An 18,780-nucleotide genomic window follows, 5' to 3' on the forward strand; every position below is an offset into this window, starting at 1 on the left:
TTCAGTCAGTGGTTTGGACTTGAGGTGAATGGATCCATGCCAGTAGTAAAGAGAAATTTGTTACAGCAGTATCTGTACTTCCTCCAGGAAATTTTCCAAGGATACTTGAAATAAAAATGAAGTAATGCGCAGGAAAAGAGGATACCAAGGGTGTGATTTTGAGCAAATGGATGAGAATCAGAGTATAAGACCAAAAAAGAAAGAGGAATATAATGTAGTCCATCACCAATTAGAAGTATTACTTAACTCGCATGTTTCCCAAATCATCTAATTCTTTGAGCTCATCCAAGTAAGGGGAAGTCTTTCCTCATGTCTCTTCTACCTCTTCTTGTATCTTCCTTGTGGTGCTATGTGTGTGGTAATGGGAGGTTTCCCTTTGTGACCATGCTTGACGCATTGCAACAAATGAAGCATAAAAATGAAAGGCTTGTTTGTGGTTGTAGTTGTTGGATGTTTCTTATGTTACAAGTAATGTGAATTGCTTTAAAACAACAACAGAAATTTCTGGATGGAATGAAGGAGCTTCATTCTCTTTCAGAAGCTCTGTGCCTGATATGTAACATAATTACAGACCGCTGAGCTGTGAACAGCTTTGTTGCTGATGAATTGGGCCGTACTCTCTGCATAGTAGGTGAAGGAGGATCAGACAGGGATGAATGAGGTCATTGTGTCCAATGGAAAGACTCTTTGCTTCTTGCCACAGAGAATGAGCCTCTTCCCACTAAAATCTGCTGTCAAGTCTCCAGAATTAATGGTGGCTAGGAGTTGTTTCTAATACCTGATGTGAAATGAAATAGTCTTTGATGTGTAATTTTAATCTGTCTGTTTAATTTTCATCCTTAACAAAAATCTAATGAACAGTAAGGGCTGTCTTTTCTGTGCTGGCATAACTGTACCTCCACCAGTCACACTTCTTTTTGCAATTGAGATGTGACTTTTAAGTATGCCATAAATCTTTCAATTGCCTGAAGCCTCATGGGTTGCTTTCCTTTATCTTGGTTGTTGAAAATATCAAGACAATTTGTAGAAAAGGGCACTGTTTTGAGAGCGTTTGAGACCATTTGACCATTGCATCTCTGCTGATACAGATTCAGTGTTTTTTTTCTTTCTTTTTGTTTGTGATTTCTGTTACATTATTTTACTGCACATGAGAATTTTTTGCATAATCCATTTTCTCTGGAAGTCCTTCTGCATGACAACATTGAAAGTGGCTGAAATTACTTTTTACTCACCTTCAGGTTACATTTTTCTAGAATATGTTGGAAACCACTGCTGGAAAACATGTAAGATTGACAGCCCTGGAAATTGAAAACCATGTTTATCAGTGGACTAGATAACACAGCCTAGTTGTACAAACTATATATTGTGGCAATATGACTCATGATTAACCTGCTGAGATGACCTCTGCTTGAGTTATTTATGGAGCACTGAAGGTATGCAAAGATTTTTGCACAGTGAGAACCCTGTTTCAATATGCTTTCGTATCTTATTGTATATTTGTTACAGTGTAAGGTTCGTATCTTTAAAGAGAAAAGGACTGTGAAGTCCATACTGGATTTTCCATGCAGAAAATGTGTTTATCCCAAGTCATACTGGTTAGTTGTTGAGCTTGATATGGCTGTAGTGACTAAACAAGTAAATGAGAAGATAACAACTTATGTTAACAATTTAAGAAATAGAATGTATCAAGGTGTGTATCACTTCAGCAATGCAGGCTCTTCGTGAGGTCATTCTGTTACTACCTCATGGAAGTGTAACTGAGGAGAGAATTGGCTTGGTAAGAGAGAGGATGTGGGGAAGTTTTTGCTTTCAAATAATGCTTTTGGGAGTAGTATGCAAATCACATCCTCTCTCAATGGTGAAGCATGCTCAGGTAGAGCGTAACAAGTGCACCATACTAGGTAACTTATTATTCATTGAGAAGTTGAATGGCATTCGAATCATGTCTGTCTTTGAGTTATGCATCTCATAACACTGATTTAAATTTCTAATTTTTTTCCCTGTCCAAATGCACACAATATCAGCAAGTGTCTTTGTTTTCTCTGTTGTGTCCAGTCTATTTTCCTCTCAGTCCCTTTCTAGGTCAAACTTCGCATCTCGTTATTACACAAGGCTCTTGGTGGAAATATCTTGCATCCTTGACATTTTCTTTCTAGACTCTTTGAGTTCCAACAATTCCATTCCATAGACCATTCTCATAGCAAAGAGGGGGCATGCCTATGATGCTTGCATCTTATTACATCACTGTGTAAACTGTCACTTTTCTGCTCTGTCTGAAGCATTCCTTAACACCACACCTTCAACCAAAGGGCAGGTTTTAGCTGGACTTTATTCCTGAGATATTTTATTGTACTTTTGTATTTCCTTGTGTCTTTGACAGGGTATTTGCAAGTTATTTGCTTGTTTTCACAGTCATTTTCCTTGACTTGGTGTTCCTCCTAGAGCTTTATGCAGGAACTGTTCTGTAAGCAACTTTAACATTACATTTTTGTAAACTAATGTGCAAACGTCATCAAAGCAGAGAACTGGTAAAGAAGGGAGAAGAAATATAACTGCAACAGGCTTACAGAAGAGCAGAAGGAGTAGAAGTGGTAAGGAGTAGAAGGAAATAAGAAAGCATACTTAGTACCCCTGGAGTTCTGAGGAAAGAAATAAAAACAAATACAAGAAAGATATTTGAGCATTTTCTTTTTCTTTTTTCTTTTTCTTTTTTTTTCCTTAATGAGTATCCTCTTGTGAATATTCAACAAAAAAGGTTTTGGCTGGATCAGAAAGGAGAGGTGCTGAGGCTTGCAGTGGTTCATAAAGTTGAGGGACAGAAATCTCAATATGTCTTGATTTCTAAGGGGAGTAAATTTATTCTTTTTTTTTTTTTTCTTTCTTTTTTTTTTTTTTTCTGGAGTACTCAGCATTACTTACAGTCATGCAGAGACTTTTATTCTTGTGTTTTAACTCACCTTTATCAGTGACCACTTGCATCCAATGTAGCATGCCAAATCTTTGATGAATGCCTAAGAAATCGAGGAAAAGTGGTTGGTCTGGCTTGTTTGTGCATTAGTTGGTGGCTCTGCAGCTCCGGGTAAAATACAGGAGTGAACTCAAATATGTGCTATCCTCCCTGCTGCTGAGGAGTGAGAGGGATCCTGGCACAGCTTGTATGAGATTATGATGATGGTGTGTATTATAGCCTGGGTTAGCCAGCAGCCAGCTCAGGAATGGTTTGGCTCTGGATGGCTTAGGGGAAGCAGGATATTGCATTGCCTCTGTGGTGTATGGAGGGCAGGGAAGAAAGAAGCTGGACTGCAGTAGAGGATGAGAGGAAGAGTGAAGTGGAAGGTCTGTGTTATAGGAGGTGCATTGTTTTAATGAACATAACAAAGAGGGGTCCTGGTTATACCTTATGGCTTTTGGAAGCAGATCATGGTGGCCTTAAGCAACATTAGCTAAGGGTGTTCCTGATTGAAGGTCATCCAGCCTTGCCTGACAGTGTACTGGAGAACTGTTGCAGTGGGGACAGAGCTTTCAAAGGTTTTTAAACTAGTTTCTCAAACCTGTGGGTGAACTGTGTATCATAAAACATAGGGATATATGGGAACCATCCCATTTAGGCACCTGCGTGAGTGCTAGGAAAAACTTATATGCCACAAAACTGTCTAAGAAAGCAGGAAAAAGCTTTTATTTTTAGAAAATCATGGAAAATATGGAAGCATCCTATTGCTTCTGTTTGTGAGCTCAAGGTGACTTTTGACAAAGTCTTTAACTCTTTGAATCTTAGATTCCTCAAAAGAAAGAGGCTAAGAGTTTTTCAAAATATGCAGTCTGTGCATACTTACTGTATGCTTATAAGATTCCAAAGTGATAAATGAAAAATGATGCATCCAAAGCTACAGAAGTCTAAAGTGATTTTGAATATGATGAAGACATCAGTGACGCTTTATGTAATTTGGTCCTTGACTGATGGAAACTGTCAGCTGCTGAGAAACCATTGGGGAAGATGTCACCAGACAAATTGGATTTTCACAATGTTGTTACTTTGTGAAATAACTTTGTGGAATGGATTTTTTTCTTATTTTCTGAAAGCTCTTAAATACAAATGACTAAAAAGAGTCACTGTTAACAATTAGGTAAAACTTCGGAAATATAAATGAACTTTAAAAAGACACTTTTGAAGAAGGATACTCAGAAAAGCTGTTGTATATGTGTAATTTATATATATATATATATTTTCAAAGATATAAATGCACAGAGCAGCACGGTTTGTGTTCTGAAGGAGACTCCCGAGTGGCTTCTGTGTATTGGAACAAATATGTCAGGAAATGTTCCTCAGGTAACCCGAGGTTATTTAACTTATCCGTATTTGTTCTTTGACAGCTTCATCAGGTGCATTCACTAGCTAGTATGTAATTTCTGTTGTATCAATTTTTACTACTTTTAAACAAAATGTGACTTAAATTTTTTAAAATTGTGTTGGAGGAAGAAAATAAACTACTTTTTTTCTCTCCTTAGAAGGATTTCTTTTTCTATCTTGCCCTACCTAGCAAAAGTAAACAAGATTGCATTGCCAGGAAGCTCAGGTGTGCTCAGAGATGTTCCTAGCATCTATGAGACAGTTTTATGTGGGATTTTCAGTGTAAACATTGTATTAATTTTGAACTTTACCTTTCATCTTTTACTTTGGTTGATCTTAAAAGACCATTCTACACTCAAAATCTTATAGGAATTAATTACTTTTAATTTCACCTCATTTATTTTAGGAAAAAAATTATGAACTTGATTCTTTTCGGGAGGTAGAAGATATATCTCTGATCTTGGGAGACATAGTGAAAAATTAACAAAAGATAGACGATAGTTTGGGAAAATACAACTGGAGCCAATATTTTCCTTTCAAATTGGTTGTTCTTGGTTTCTGGTAGTTTTATGAGGGTTTATATGCTTCTAATAGATATCTTCAAAAGATAGAATTGTTAGTCACATATTTAATGTTACTAATTAAAAAAAGAGGTTTGCGTGATGTCTTCAAATATTCTGAATATTAGCACAACTGGATGTGATATAAGAGATTTTTGTTTTTCCCGCTGCAGTTCTCATTTGAACCAGAGATCTAAATACAAAATCTGGTGTGGAAGAGTATCATGGGAATTAGTGAATCATGGAATGGCTTGGGTTGGAAAGGACCTTTACTCCATCCAACTCCAACGTCTGCTGTGGGCAGGGCTGCCACCCACCAGCTCAGCTGTCCAGGCCCCATCCAACCTGGCCTTAAGCACCTCTAGGGGTGGGGCATCCGTTACTCCTCCTGGCAGTCTGTGCTGTGCCCTCACTATCCTCTGACTAAAGAAATATAGTATGGAAAAATAAAATAGATGATTTGGTTTAAACAGCATTGCTTCTATGTTAATCATAGGATTGGAATAAACATTAAACTTATTTAATTTGCATAAGACATTGACATAAATGTGTGGGAAAACTTTTACTGAAGCAGAAAAAAGCTTAAATCATTATCTTTGCAGTGGTAAACAAGAAAAGCGGGATAGTTGCCTGCTTACCATAGGCTTTTTCTGTAATTGTTGCAGAGACACTACATGGTTTATTTCACTCAAATGTTCTCCTCAGGGTACTATCTCTATTACCTATCCAAGAACTGAAATTGTAACCAGAAACTTGATGAGATGAATAGGTGTTTTGAGGGCTTGTCTTGATTTAAAAAAAACTACATATAAATAAGGAGATGGGAACAGAAGTGTTCCTTAACAGTGATGTGGAATCAGAGGTATGACTTTCCCATTTCCTTTGTATCAGTGTGATAAACCTTAGTGTTTCTAAAGGTGTTGATGTAAGGAGAGACACTATTGGTTATTAATGGGGAGAAATAGTTGGCTAGAAGGACTTAGAAGGAGATGGGAATCTGAAATGCATTTGCAAATGCCTGTGTGCAGTAGTGAGTGGATTCAGCAGGTGCTTTCCTTACACTGAATCTCAGTTGTCAAAGCTATGGCCACCATGAATTTGCTGAAATTTTTAAAAGCCATTGCTTTATGAAATTGTACCAAAAAAAATGCAGGACCAAACCCAGCAGAAGAATAAATTTGCCTGAATTATTTGACTGAAGCAGTTGTTTCATGACGTTCCAGTGCTTTTCCAGCAGTACTTCTAAGTAGTAACTACTTGAACACAATCTTTATTTTGGAAGTTTGCCTAGTGTTAATGTGCAGAATATCCTCTGATAGTTCTGTTTTAACAGTACAGTTTTGTCCTTTATATTTGTGATTTAACATAATGCTTTTCGAAACATTAGTCCTTAGGGAAGATAATTTTAAGTACTATCAAGCACTTCTGTACAGTGATTTACAAAACAGTAAATGTTTATTTATTAACTTTTAGATTTTACATTCTATAGTTTTCAGTTAGATATTAAACTAAAAAAAAACAAACAAAAAAAAAACCAACAACGAACAGAACCCCCCCCAAAACCACAACTATTTGAAGTTGCCTTATTACTGTCTCACTTCTGTTTTTGCTTACATCCATGTACAAATTGACATTTTTCCTGCAGTTTGTAGGAACAAAAATACATTTCCAGATGGCTACAATGATAATGTGATGTGATGATCTTCTGTCTTAATTATTTAACAAACACTACTCAAATCTGTGCTCTCTTCCCAGTTTATCTAAGATTAAAGAGCTAAACTTGCAATACTCTCCTATTACCATATTTTCAAAGCCACTTTTCGCAAACTTTTAGATCACATATGAATTTTCACCCAAGTCCAACCTTTACCTTCCTTATTCTTCTATTGACTGAAAATATATTCTCATTCTAGCCAAATGTTTTCACATGGTTAAGTCCATTGTCTTCTGCTGCTCCATTGCATGCAATTCTGCCCAGTCATCAATTACAACATTTTTGTTCACTCAAGTCATGGTTTTACACCTGCATTTTTTTTAGTTCCCAACACAAGATGGTTTACAGCGTCATGAGGGATGACAAAGCATCCTAAACTATACTATCTCTTGTATCAAACTTGCATCTTGGTAAAGATCATGGTAGAAGGCAAGACACATGGCCAGATTACAAGCAAGAGGTTTTTTAATGTGATGACATTTTATATAAAATGAAGTATCAGTTCACTGGTAATGCAGAATAATAATCACAGCTTTACTTGCGGTTATAGTTTTGGTTAGTATACATCACTGATTCCCAGTAGAGAAACTTGAGAATTGACTTTTTCTGTGGCTCCCTTACAGGGAGGGTGGATGCCTTTTTACCACGTTATTATGATGAGTAAGTTAACAGTTGTGTCACTTCTGGGAAGAATAGGAGTTTGAAGATCGTTCAAGAAATGTTGCCGTTGAAGTGTTTCCCTTTAAAGCAAGGCATGTTCTGCCCTTCTCTAAAGTGTTTAGTTTTGTGAAATAAACATAATTATGTAGCCTAAAATGAAGGAAAAGCAATGACTTGAACTGAGGCTGAGTTTTCTAGTAAATAAGTTAAAAATAAATGTTAAAAATAATCTTCTGGTCACTTGTTTTTCCTTAGTAATAACTTTTCAGTGTAGTGGACTGTCATCTTTTTATTGCATTCAAGTTTAATGGCTAAATAAGATTTTTCAAAATTAATTTTTGTTTAATGAGGTGTAGAGCATCATTCTGGGTCAGTATTACCAGGTCTCTGAAAGTACATGCTGCTTTAAATTCTTTGGTCTGTATTTTATTTTATCTTTCAGGAAAATGTCAGAGATATTTAGAAAGCATTTGTATAAGGGTCACTAACAGCCTTGCTGGCTAAAATAATAAAAACTTCTGAAGCTTAATTTTATATTGTGTTTTGTGAAGGATGGCAGTTGTGAGAAGGTCCATTTTATGCCTGGAGGAGTCTGTTGATACTGAGGCCTTTGTTGACTCAGTTGTAACCAGGAGACAGATATCTTTCCATACTGTAGGGCTTCCTAATAGATTAGTGAGGGAATATAAAGAAAAAATGCAATGGACTGGGTATCTGGGTGCTATTTCATCTTGCAGTCAAGGCTTATGCACTGAAGTATGTGATCTGAAAAAGGCTATGCAATGCATTTTTCTATGCTTTGCAGTCAGACATATTCACTTTTTGCTAGATTTTATAAATAATGTGTAACTACTGACTTGTATGTACCACACAGCAATAAAAGTTAGTAAAACGAAGCCTATGAATGTCATGCAGTACACGCTCAGATCTTTGCAGAGTGCTTGGACACAAGGCTGGGCTGCAAGGATCCCACCCCACACGTGGCCTTTGTCAGTGCTCAGTCCCTCTGCAAAGCTCTGTCATTTTTAAATTCATCAGAATACTGGGGCAAAGACTGTCTACTGAACTGCTATTGCTCACTGTACCTGTGAGTACTGTACAGCTATGTGTAAGATTTTTCCCCTTTCTTCTTGTAGATCAGCATGTGTTTTATGCTGTGTTGATAGTATTGGCTATCTCTTGGGCTCTAAGAAAAGGCATATAGTTTTCCAATAAGAGTATCAACTGAAAAAGGAGCAGGCGATGTTGGTATTGTTAGAAAGGCGAAGAAGAGCAAGGGTGTGTCAATGGATCTGTGAACCGCTATGGGTTGTCCCCTCTGTGTCGTTTTCTTGCACTGCCTGTTGCTTCTGCCCTCTTCTGGTTCATTTCTCTCACCTCATTTTTTTTCCCCTTTGGCTGCTAAACTTTCTCTGTTTCTCCTTCCAATTTTTCTCCACTGCTTAGACTTTTATTTTCAAGCAGTGATTACTATTTTTTGTTTTCCTACAAAATTACTTTTTTTAAAGAAAGGTCTGTGTTATCCCTTAGGATCTCTCCATCTGTCTCCTCAGACTGATTTCTAGTTGCCAGACAGAAAATCCCAGCTCAGTGAACATCCCTAGCAATGTGCTGGGGAGGCTGCTCTATGTGACCACAATGATGGACTGTAAGGGGAAGGAGACTAACGGTTGGGATCTGGGTCTTGAGAGGATCCAAAAAATGCTGGGGAACTAAGGGTTTTTTTAACAGAGCAGGGGCTGGGGAGGAAAAATAAACTCCCCAAAATGTGGGGTTTTGATCTAATTTTGGCTGACACTGTACTAGTATAACTACTTTTATTCTTATCTTTGTGATCCTGTTCTGGACCTGCTGGGTTGGCTGGTGATATGGGTGCTGCCATTCACAAGCACTCTGCCCACTGATGAGGCAGTCATGACCATAGTGTGATGGGTGAGATCTGAAGCATCATAAAAACTTTATTCATCTTTTGAAAGCTACCTTCATAGGTATCACAAATATTGCATCTCTTCGAGCAGCCCTGGAGAACTAGCTTTTGTGACAGAATATTCTTTTGCTGTCACCATAAGCAACAGACATTAGCAGGTTTTTGGCAGAATGTCGCTGAGTTTAAGGATTGATTTTTATTTTTTATTTTTAACTGTGTTAGTCAATGACAGCTGATGGGTAACTGCCTCTTGCGGATCTTAAAATTCATAACTCTGCAGAAATGAGTGGTGACATTAAGAAAAAAAAATAAAAAAAAAAAAAGTTGAAGCTACTTGATAATCAGTTTGTTAGTTGAAACTGAGTCTCACTTTATGAGAATACAAATTAGAAGGACCTGGTCTGTTGCATAGCAAACAGTCTGCGTTACTGGATCTGGTGATGAAACAGGATGACAAATGCTTCAACTTCTGCATTGAAGGTCTGGAGCCTGCAGTTTCATTTTGATGTTTAATGAGGTTATCTTTGAGCTATTGCTCTAATCTAATCGAGTATCTGAGTGATGCACACATTTCTAAAGCTGTTTAGAATAGGGGGTTTGTCTTAAAGTGATAACATAAGAAGGTATAGCTTTTATTTGTGGATTTGACAGGAACACAGAATTAATCACAGTAGTAACTATATTTTATAAACAAGATTTAAATGAGTTTTCAAATTGTATCAATGTAATTTAGGAGAGATAATTTGTGAAACACATGAAATTTAACTCGTACATAGTAAAGACACAGGCATTTTTTACTGGAACAGCGTGGAACACTGTTAATCCAGGCTGATGTGGCCCCTTGGTGCCTCTAACTGCCTCTAGCCCTTCTCACTTGTGTATTTCACCTGTGCTGTTGCCAGTGCTGGCAATTGAGAACATAGACATCTTCCGAAAATTAAGCTAGATTTATTTATTTATTTTAGCCACCCCATATAGAAACATAGAATCATTAAGATTAGAAAAGATCTCTAAGATCATCCAGTCCAACTACCAACCAGCTACCTATTTCACACTAACCACGTCTCTCAGTGCCACATCCGCATGCTTCTTGAACACCTCCAGGGATGGTGACTCCATCACCTCCCTGAGCAGCCTGTGCCACTGCCTCACTGCTCTTTCTGAGAAGGAGTTTTTCCTAATATTCAACTTGAACACGAGTAATATTGTCTGACTGCTAAGTTCTGGTTTTAGGGAGCCATTTTCCTTCTCTGTGCCCCTTACAGCTATTCTTCCCCTTTAAAATGTATATTTTAATTGTTAGATGATGCAGTTTTTTTATGTATTCCTTTTTCTAGCAATTCTCCTCTCAAATGGCTTATATGAATTTGAGAAGTTTGGCTCATGAAATCAAGCCATCACAGAAAAAAGACACTGAGTGACATCCTAGGAGTGTTCACAAATTCCAGTTTTATGGCTGTGCAGCTGCTGATATAATTTCAGGATTTTTATGAATGTTTACTAACAATGCACAACTATGGGAAGATTTTCTTATTAAAAAGAAAACAGCAGTTCCCTCTTTTAGCTGCATTACTTGCAGTAATATTCTGTTCTTCAAATAAGTTGTAAAGATGTCCCACTAACAGTAGAGTAGACAAACTTGATATTTGTAGCAGTACTGATATGATTGAAGATGAAATAATTATTGCTAAATATTTTAAAGTGTGCAGTAATAATTCAGAACAAGGTATTTATTTGAATTCGTAATGCCATTCTAATGCAATAGTGTGATGTAATGTAGTGTGTAATTAGCTAAGTACTTTTATTTCTGGTTCATGCTTATGCACAAGGTGTACATTGTCCAGTGCAGTTTATATAATTCTATCAAATTTTATCTGTTTTGCAGTGCCAGAAGTGTAGCAAAGCAGGCAGGGAAAGTGAAATAGATTTCCCAAAGAAAGTTACATGAGCAGTGTCTCCAATAGCAGGCACTGTGTGTAAACTGAAAATAACATCTTTTAACCATACTCTGTTTCCATACTTACACTGACTTAAGTTCACTTTGCCATGCACTGAAATTGCTGTTAAGCTGACAGAGAGTCAATATAGATAATTATTTGAAAGCATTGTTGCCAATATTGGCACTGCATGGAAATTCTGTGTCTTATACGGCAGCTTGTTTTAGCCTAATAAAATAAAACTCAGTTTATAATTCAGAGGTAGACTGAAATTTTTGTTTTGTTTTTAAATCTAGAAATATTGGCATCCTAAATAGATGAATTTAGTGCTTGGAGTGAACAATCTCTAATGAATCTGCATGGAACTAATGTAGCTTTTACAGGCCTTCCATGCTTAGCTTTTCTCTTTAGCAATAGATATCTTTTGTTGGCTCAACCAATGAAGATGATCTTGAATTATTTTTTCCTTCTCAAATGTACCTTATGGATAACCTAAATAGTACTTTGGTAAATGATAATACACTTACCTAATAAACCTTACGTTTCTTCTTGCCAAACATGGTCCAGAAAAGTAGACGAGGGAAAGAGTGCACAAAACCCCTTACATATAGAAATAGAATAACATATTGAATTTTCTAATTCTCCATTTTTCTTTTTACATCCTCATGTCTTTTAGAAACTTGTAAAATTTAACTTGTCAGAAGTCTAATGAAAAAAGCCGTGCTAGAAAAACTGTATAATACGTCTAATTTGCCAATTCCAATGTATAGTAATAGTTTAAAAAGTGGTTGGAGTGGCTATTCTTGATCAGTTCTGAAGAATGCTGGCTGTACCATTTCACTGTTGAGAGAGATTTGCCTATAGACATTGTACAGATATGGAGGAAAATAGCCTGAAAGTTTTGTGTTTAACATTCAGCTGGTGTTGGTCCAATGCCCTATGTCAAGTGCCAGTTCTTGGTATAACAATATTAAGGAGAAAGGGCCAGTCCTTTGTCTGCTTCAAGACTTCTGAATATATTGCATTGTTTCAGTGCTGTACAGGCATTGAGTTCAGGTATTGCCTATACCAGCATGCTCCTGCAAGCAGGATCTGAAGATGAGAGATGGAGCTTATTTGGAGGCCATTACTGCAGGATGAGCAAAAGGCAGCAATCTAATTCCTGCAAAATCTGTGGAAAAGAACTGGTTTTTGAAGGCTTTTCTAAGATGTCTGTACATGCTGTTCATACATGCTGAGAGGTGTATTTTTTTTTTTTTTTTTTTTTTTTTACTTTTTAAATTTTTGTTTACTCTTGCTGTGTGTTAGTGTAGCTTGTGGTTTCTAGAGTCCTTTTCCTTTCTCCCTTTGTCCATACCATACAGTAGTGAAGTGGTTAGTGAGTTTCTGTTCCTCCCAGTTGCTCAGCTTGCATAAAACTCATCCTTTTCTTGTGAGAGACCTGGTGATAAAATTTCCATCTGGTTCCAGCTTGCTTTACTGTTCTTTTGTCTGGCTAGGGTTGCTGAAACTCTTCTGAGTTGCAAGTAAGCATCTACTTGCAGTTACCCACAATGTATTTGATTTGAATTTATTACTTTAAATGTATTAATGAATGCATTTAATTAAATGAAATTGAATTAATGGATTAGTACATTTAATTAACTTAAAAAGGTAGTAGTTGAGCTAGAAAGAAACTTAAATTTTACTGTTTATCTCTGAGATATATTATCAGAACTGCATTCACTTTCTTTGTGTCTCCTGCACAGGCTAAACTTATCTTTGGATATTCTGTTTGAGAGAAGAGGGAGTGTTTCCTGCCTCCATCCTCACAGTATGAAAAGCATGTAGTGAGAGGAGGAGTACAGCATGGCTAGAAAAAAAGTTTTTGCCCTAAAATTCTTCTATAACATGATTGTACAAGTATACAGCATTTACAGCCAGAGAGCCAGAGAAGGCTGAGCTTTCTATTTTCTCTTGTTTAATTTATTTCAGTTTTGTATTCACATATTTATGGGTATTTCTGGGGCTTTGTGAATTAAAGGAAAGAAAATTTGTTTCTTTAATATAAAAGTACCACATTGCTAGAATTGCTGGAATAGCTGCTGCTGAACTATGAACAAGAAAAACAGCTTCTGAAAACCTGTGATGTGGTATCTGTCCCTCATTTTCCTTCCTAAATACATATACATAATCTTACAGAAACTTGAATTAGAACCACCTGGTAGTAATATACTGGTGCTATCTGTAAGTTAGTAATATCCATTAGCTATGATATAACCTGCATAAACTGGTTGAATTTGGATCCGAATGGTGCATAATGCTTGAAATGTTATCCTTGCAGAAAATGAACTACCAAAGCACTGAAACAGGAGTTTTATGCCCCTTTATATGCGAGTGCACAAAACTTCTATAAGCAGGTATTGCCTGCTGTGAGCCACAAGCAAATCATAGGAATAGATTCACACTGGAATGTGGTATTGTAAGATATAGACTTCAAAAAATAGGAATCTGAATTTAACAGGCTAGAAACATCCCTCTCACTTTTTTTTTTTTTGTGAAATGTAAGCAAATTTAGCATAAAGCTGTAATCTACTATTAAATTCACATAGCGCTCAGATGTATTATGTCTGTGATCTAATTATTTTGCTTTAAATTCATGGGGATTGGATGGGTCCAGGTCTTGGCTGGAAGGATTTTTAAGGCAGTAAAATAAAGTAGTAAGAGAAGCACAGTTTATCTTATGACAGCGGTTCCAGTGTATTAGAGAGCAATGTTTACTGACCATTCTGCTTTCTGAGCACAGCTTTTAAAACACCAGGCTTATTATGAAGTATCTATTTGTTTGAAATACTTTATTTCAACCTTTAGGATATTTAGACAAATAGAAAATTTCCATCTTATTAAATAACACACTAAAAGTCAACGAGCTCATATGTTTTAGAATTCAATTTTACTGATCATTTTTTTCCTGAATGGCTTCATTAATTTGCAGAATGGCATTTCTGCCATTATGGAGCTGTCTTGAATCTCTTCCACTTCTAAAAGTCAGTAATGCCTTAAAAAAGTGTGCTATCAGCAGGCAAGCCTTTGGGACTTGGTAAAGCTGCTGGTGGCAAAAGTGTTTTGAGTCACATCATTAGATTGTTATTACTTGGAATGTTGTGGTAAAGCTGAAGGAATTGAGCAGGATTTCAGATAATATTGGCACAATTAATATATAACAACAATTGTTGTTGTAAAAGTGTTGGCCATTTAAAAATATAATGGAAATTAGACTTAATTTTATTCTTGTTGTGAATTAAAACCATTATTTTGGTTATTAGAAAGGAGTCTTCAGCATTAGAATATACAGTGAGCAACCTGTTCATCATTCGCAGCAAATGGCCAGAGATTAGGCCAATGTCAGAACTAGCAACCTCTCTTCTGTAAAGCAAAAGTACCTTGTCAGAGCATTGAGGTCAACCTTGTCCTACTGTATTTGTGCTATGCTGTACACACTGTATGGGTAAACAAAAAATACATGTTTCAGGGCAGTTGTTTCTGCAGACCACTCAGTAATTTGAAAAAACAATTTATTTTCTCCTTCCTACTTGTAAGGAATCAAATCACTCTCCATTGTGAGAAGGGAGTGAGGGGGAGCAGACAAAGTGAACAAGAAAACAGCTGATGTTTTCTGAGCCTTTTCTATTTTATGGAGTTAAAATGGTGATAGGGAAGCTTAAACATGGTTCTATTGATTCCATGAAAAAGCCATTTATAAATGCAGACAGAATCAACCTGCTATTACTTCTGATCTCTTGATGTCACGTGACATTTTCTTTTAAAAAATACAAGCAAAAAAAATAAAAATTAAAACTGACCCTCTTACAAGATATTTGGAGCATAATAAGTGTGATACGTTGGACACTTTATTCTACCTAATGTTACTGTAGAACTGGGAACAGTGGTGGCTGCACAGAGCAGCCTTGGGTTTTGTTTCCTTCTCAGATAGAAGCCTACAGGGATGCCTCAAGCGTCAGGCATGTTGCATGTTTGAGAAGATTGAAGGCCAGTTCTACAAGAACGTGTCTTCGTGTTGTTGTGGTTAGGCAGAAATGGCATGTCTGCAACTCCGCTTTCTGAGAGCTGGTGAAAGCCTTACCAGTGCATATCTTAGTGTGTGTGGTTTTTGTTTTTGTTTTTCCCCAAGCGTGTGTTCAGTTTTCATTATCAATGAGAAGGTAGCTGAGGAAAAATGGGTTTAACAATTACTCTGAACAGGTTATTTTTAACAAGAGCTTGCTTTATATCTTATAAAATAGTCCCAGTTATGGGATGGATTTTATTTTACGAAGTACCATTTCATTTGTTATATCTAAATAAAACAAAAAAAAAATGCTCATTATTTTCCCATAGCCCAAATACAAAATGAAACCTTTCCAGGAAGATAGGGAGGTAATAAGTAACAGTTTTTGAATGCTTCCGGTTGATGGAGGAAATTAATATTCCTAAACTATTTAGGGATGATGGCTTTATAAAGGATTTATAGGAACAGTTGTGATTGCATGCTATCAGAGAGTCAAATCCTAAAAAGAGAGAAAATGATTTCATTAGTGATTTTGTTGCTATTTAAAAACAAAATCAAACAAACAAACAAAACACAAAGAATTGTTTAACTTCTCTGTTGTATTTACTCTTGTGCTTGAGTAAATTTCTCTGAATTCTCTAGGTGTTTTTCTCCCATGAGTGCGAGAAGAGTGTCTAGTTAAAAGAAGTGAATGCTATGGAGGACAGCATGACCACCATGAAAGGAAGCTGCCTTCTTGTACTACTGTTGGCAGGATTTGGAGTATTGGGAATACTGGAGCCAGATGCAGAAGATATTCACTGTCACAAAACTGTGCACCCGGTTATTGCATACAAGGGTAAGGAGTAAGAGCAATGTGTCCTTTCTTCTTTCTAGAAAAAATTATTTTTATATATATATATATATATATATATATATATATATATATATATATATATATAATTATTCTCTGATTAAAATTAGCATAATTTTATATGTATATTATATATATATATATATATATATATATAATTATGCTAAGGAATGTGTAATCTTTTAATTCCTGGAAACTTCTGTTTGTAATGTACCATGTTATGAAAGAAAAATGCATTCAGTGCTGTTTAAAAAAATAAAAATAAAAAAAAATTACCTGGACTGTATTCAAACACAGGATGAATACAACTAAGTTTGAAAAGTTTGTTTGCAATTTGCTGCTGAATGTGTCAGTTGACAGTGGGTGACTCATTTTCTTCTCTGATTAAAATAAAGCTAAGATCATAGAGTATGTAGCTCAGGTTAGAGGAGGTCACGTATGAGAAGCTGAGAAGTCCTTGACTTAGTGTAAGCACTATTCAGCAAGAGCTAAAACACTGGTCAATGTGCTATCAACTCTGTTTTTCTCCTAAATCCAAGACTTAGCAATATAGCAGTCACTATGAAGAAAATTAACTATATACCAGGACATCCTCCACCATGCACCACTGTGAAGATCCTGGTTCCATCATCTTGTTAAGTATCTGCAGGTATTGGAAGCCACCATGAGGTCTCCCTCAAAGCCTTCTCTAAGCTAGACAAAGCCCAGTTCACACTGAATGTACTGGAAGTCATGTTCAAATCCTTGGCCATCTTGTTGGCTCTCCAACAGGACACGCAAATTGTTTCATTTTATCAGCATTCTGCATGTATTGTGAGGTCATAAATGGAATGCAACATTTTAGATGCTTTTACTGATTCTGTGATCTCTTTCCTTGGTTCTATCTCATTGAACAGGCTATGCTCTTGTTAATAAAGCTTGGGGTGCTGTTGGCCTTCTTTTCTACACAGGCATGCTTCTGGCTCTTTCACGTCTGCCAAGATGCTTTGGTCTTTTCAGCTACTCCCCAGCCAGGCAATTCCTTCCCAGTCTGTGTTGAGGGGTTGCTCCTTCCCAAGTGCAGGCCTCTGCCTGTGTACTAGCTGAATTTCTTGATGTTGCTCTTGGCCTTTTTCTCCAGCCCACCTTGGTCCCTTTGGATGACAGCCCTTATCAATGAATTTGGAGTTATCTGTAAACTCAATAATGTGTCACTTCTTGCCTTGCCTCCCCTTTGTTGTTGATTAAAATGTCTGCTAAACAGAGTAAGTCCCAGGATCAGTCTTTGATCAGTCAGATCTTCACTTGTTATCAGCGTCTTGGTGGAGTAAGTGTCCTTAAACACTTCTCTCCAGACCTGATCATCCAACCAGCATTTTTTTATTCACCTCATTGCCCATCTGTAGAGACAGGCTATAACATCCTATCTTGCATTGAGACAATGCTGGAAGGGTTGAGATAAACTGCATCCACTGCTCTCACCTCATTATGGAAACTAGTCGTTTTATTATAGAAGGTAATCAGGTTGGCCAGGAGTTGACATTGGTTTGTCAAATCCATGCTGACTATTCATTGTCACCATCTTCTCCACCGTTCCATGAAAGAGTATTCTGAGGAGACTGAGTGACCTTTCTCAGGAATTGAAGAAAGACTGGCTGTCCTGTGGTTCTCATGTTTTATTCGCTGCTTCTTTCTCTCTGTTACTTTCTCTGTTTCTTTTCAGAGATGAAGAGTGGCAGGTTATCTCATTGGTCATAGATGCAGCTTGTCTTCTTTCTTTGATTTTTGTGGGCTTAGATCTTGCAAGTTATCCCTGGTTCAGGTTACATTTATAACTGATAGTTCTTCAACTCTTTTGCTAAATACGGAGGCCTGTGAGACCTTGTTGGTGAAGACTGAAACTGAAGAGGTGTCGAGTATCTCAGCCTAATCTGTGTCTGCTGGCACTAGGTCACCTGCCCAGTTCAGCGAGACTCACATTTTTCCTGTTTGATATTTGGTTGTTGCTGTAGCAGTTAGAAGCTCTTTTTGTTGACTTGACATTCTTTGCAAGTTTTAACTGCTCTTGAACTTTTATTAACTTGATTCTTACATGCCTATGCAGTGTTTCTAAATTCCTCCTTGATCACTTTGTCCCTGCTTCCACCTCTTACGTATTGTGTTTTTGCACTGGAGCTCTACTCTGAACTGCCTGTGTAGCCAAGCCATTAGTTATCTTCTGAGGTGTTGGGATGAACTGCTGAGGAATAATTGAAACAAAGTGAAGAACACTTAGAGAATGTACTCTATAAAAACACTGGGCATTTAATAACTTTTATGATTGTCTTTTATATTTTTGAATTTAAATTATTTTACATTGATGTTATAATTTAAAACAAATTGCAAATAGCGTGTAGCTGTGAAGATGCAAGGATTGAGATGTTTTATATTACTTATTGCATTCTTTGTTTCACTAAGAGAGAACATTTTTTTTTTTGTTTTGATGAATTAGGATTTATTGAAATTTAATTGACAAGAAGATTTGTTTCCACTCTATATATAATGTTCTGTACTGAAAGTCTTTTTTGTTGTTCTAGTGTTTTAATGGCATAAGAGTAATGATGTCAGCATTTCTTTTCTCCAATATGTTGAGGAGTGAACTAAATTTGTCATATTCTTTTAAACTGGAATTGCAAATTATCTGTCTAATGTGAATGGGGGATGTTTATCTCTCATTGATGGACTAAGTAGTCTGATTTAGTTTGAAATGCAGGT

The 18,780-nt window shown here is 36.6% G+C and overlaps 1 protein-coding gene across 8 annotated transcripts in view; it reads left to right on the forward strand.

Annotated features, from left to right (window-relative positions):
* The window catches only part of SEMA5A (semaphorin 5A), a 314,761-nt gene that overhangs the window by 79,879 nt on the left and 216,102 nt on the right, over window positions 1-18,780 (forward strand). For all 8 annotated transcript variants that reach the window (XM_052703890.1, XM_052703888.1, XM_052703894.1 and 5 more), the window contains one exon: window positions 15,837-16,032. In XM_052703890.1, the coding sequence (XP_052559850.1) occupies window positions 15,891-16,032 (142 nt within the window). In that variant the 5' untranslated portion in view covers window positions 15,837-15,890. The remainder of the gene's footprint in view (window positions 1-15,836; window positions 16,033-18,780) is intronic.

This window comes from Tympanuchus pallidicinctus, unplaced genomic scaffold (assembly GCF_026119805.1).
Source record: "Tympanuchus pallidicinctus isolate F22 unplaced genomic scaffold, pur_lepc_1.0 scaffold5, whole genome shotgun sequence".
In the NCBI taxonomy this organism is placed as follows: domain Eukaryota; kingdom Metazoa; phylum Chordata; class Aves; order Galliformes; family Phasianidae; genus Tympanuchus; species Tympanuchus pallidicinctus.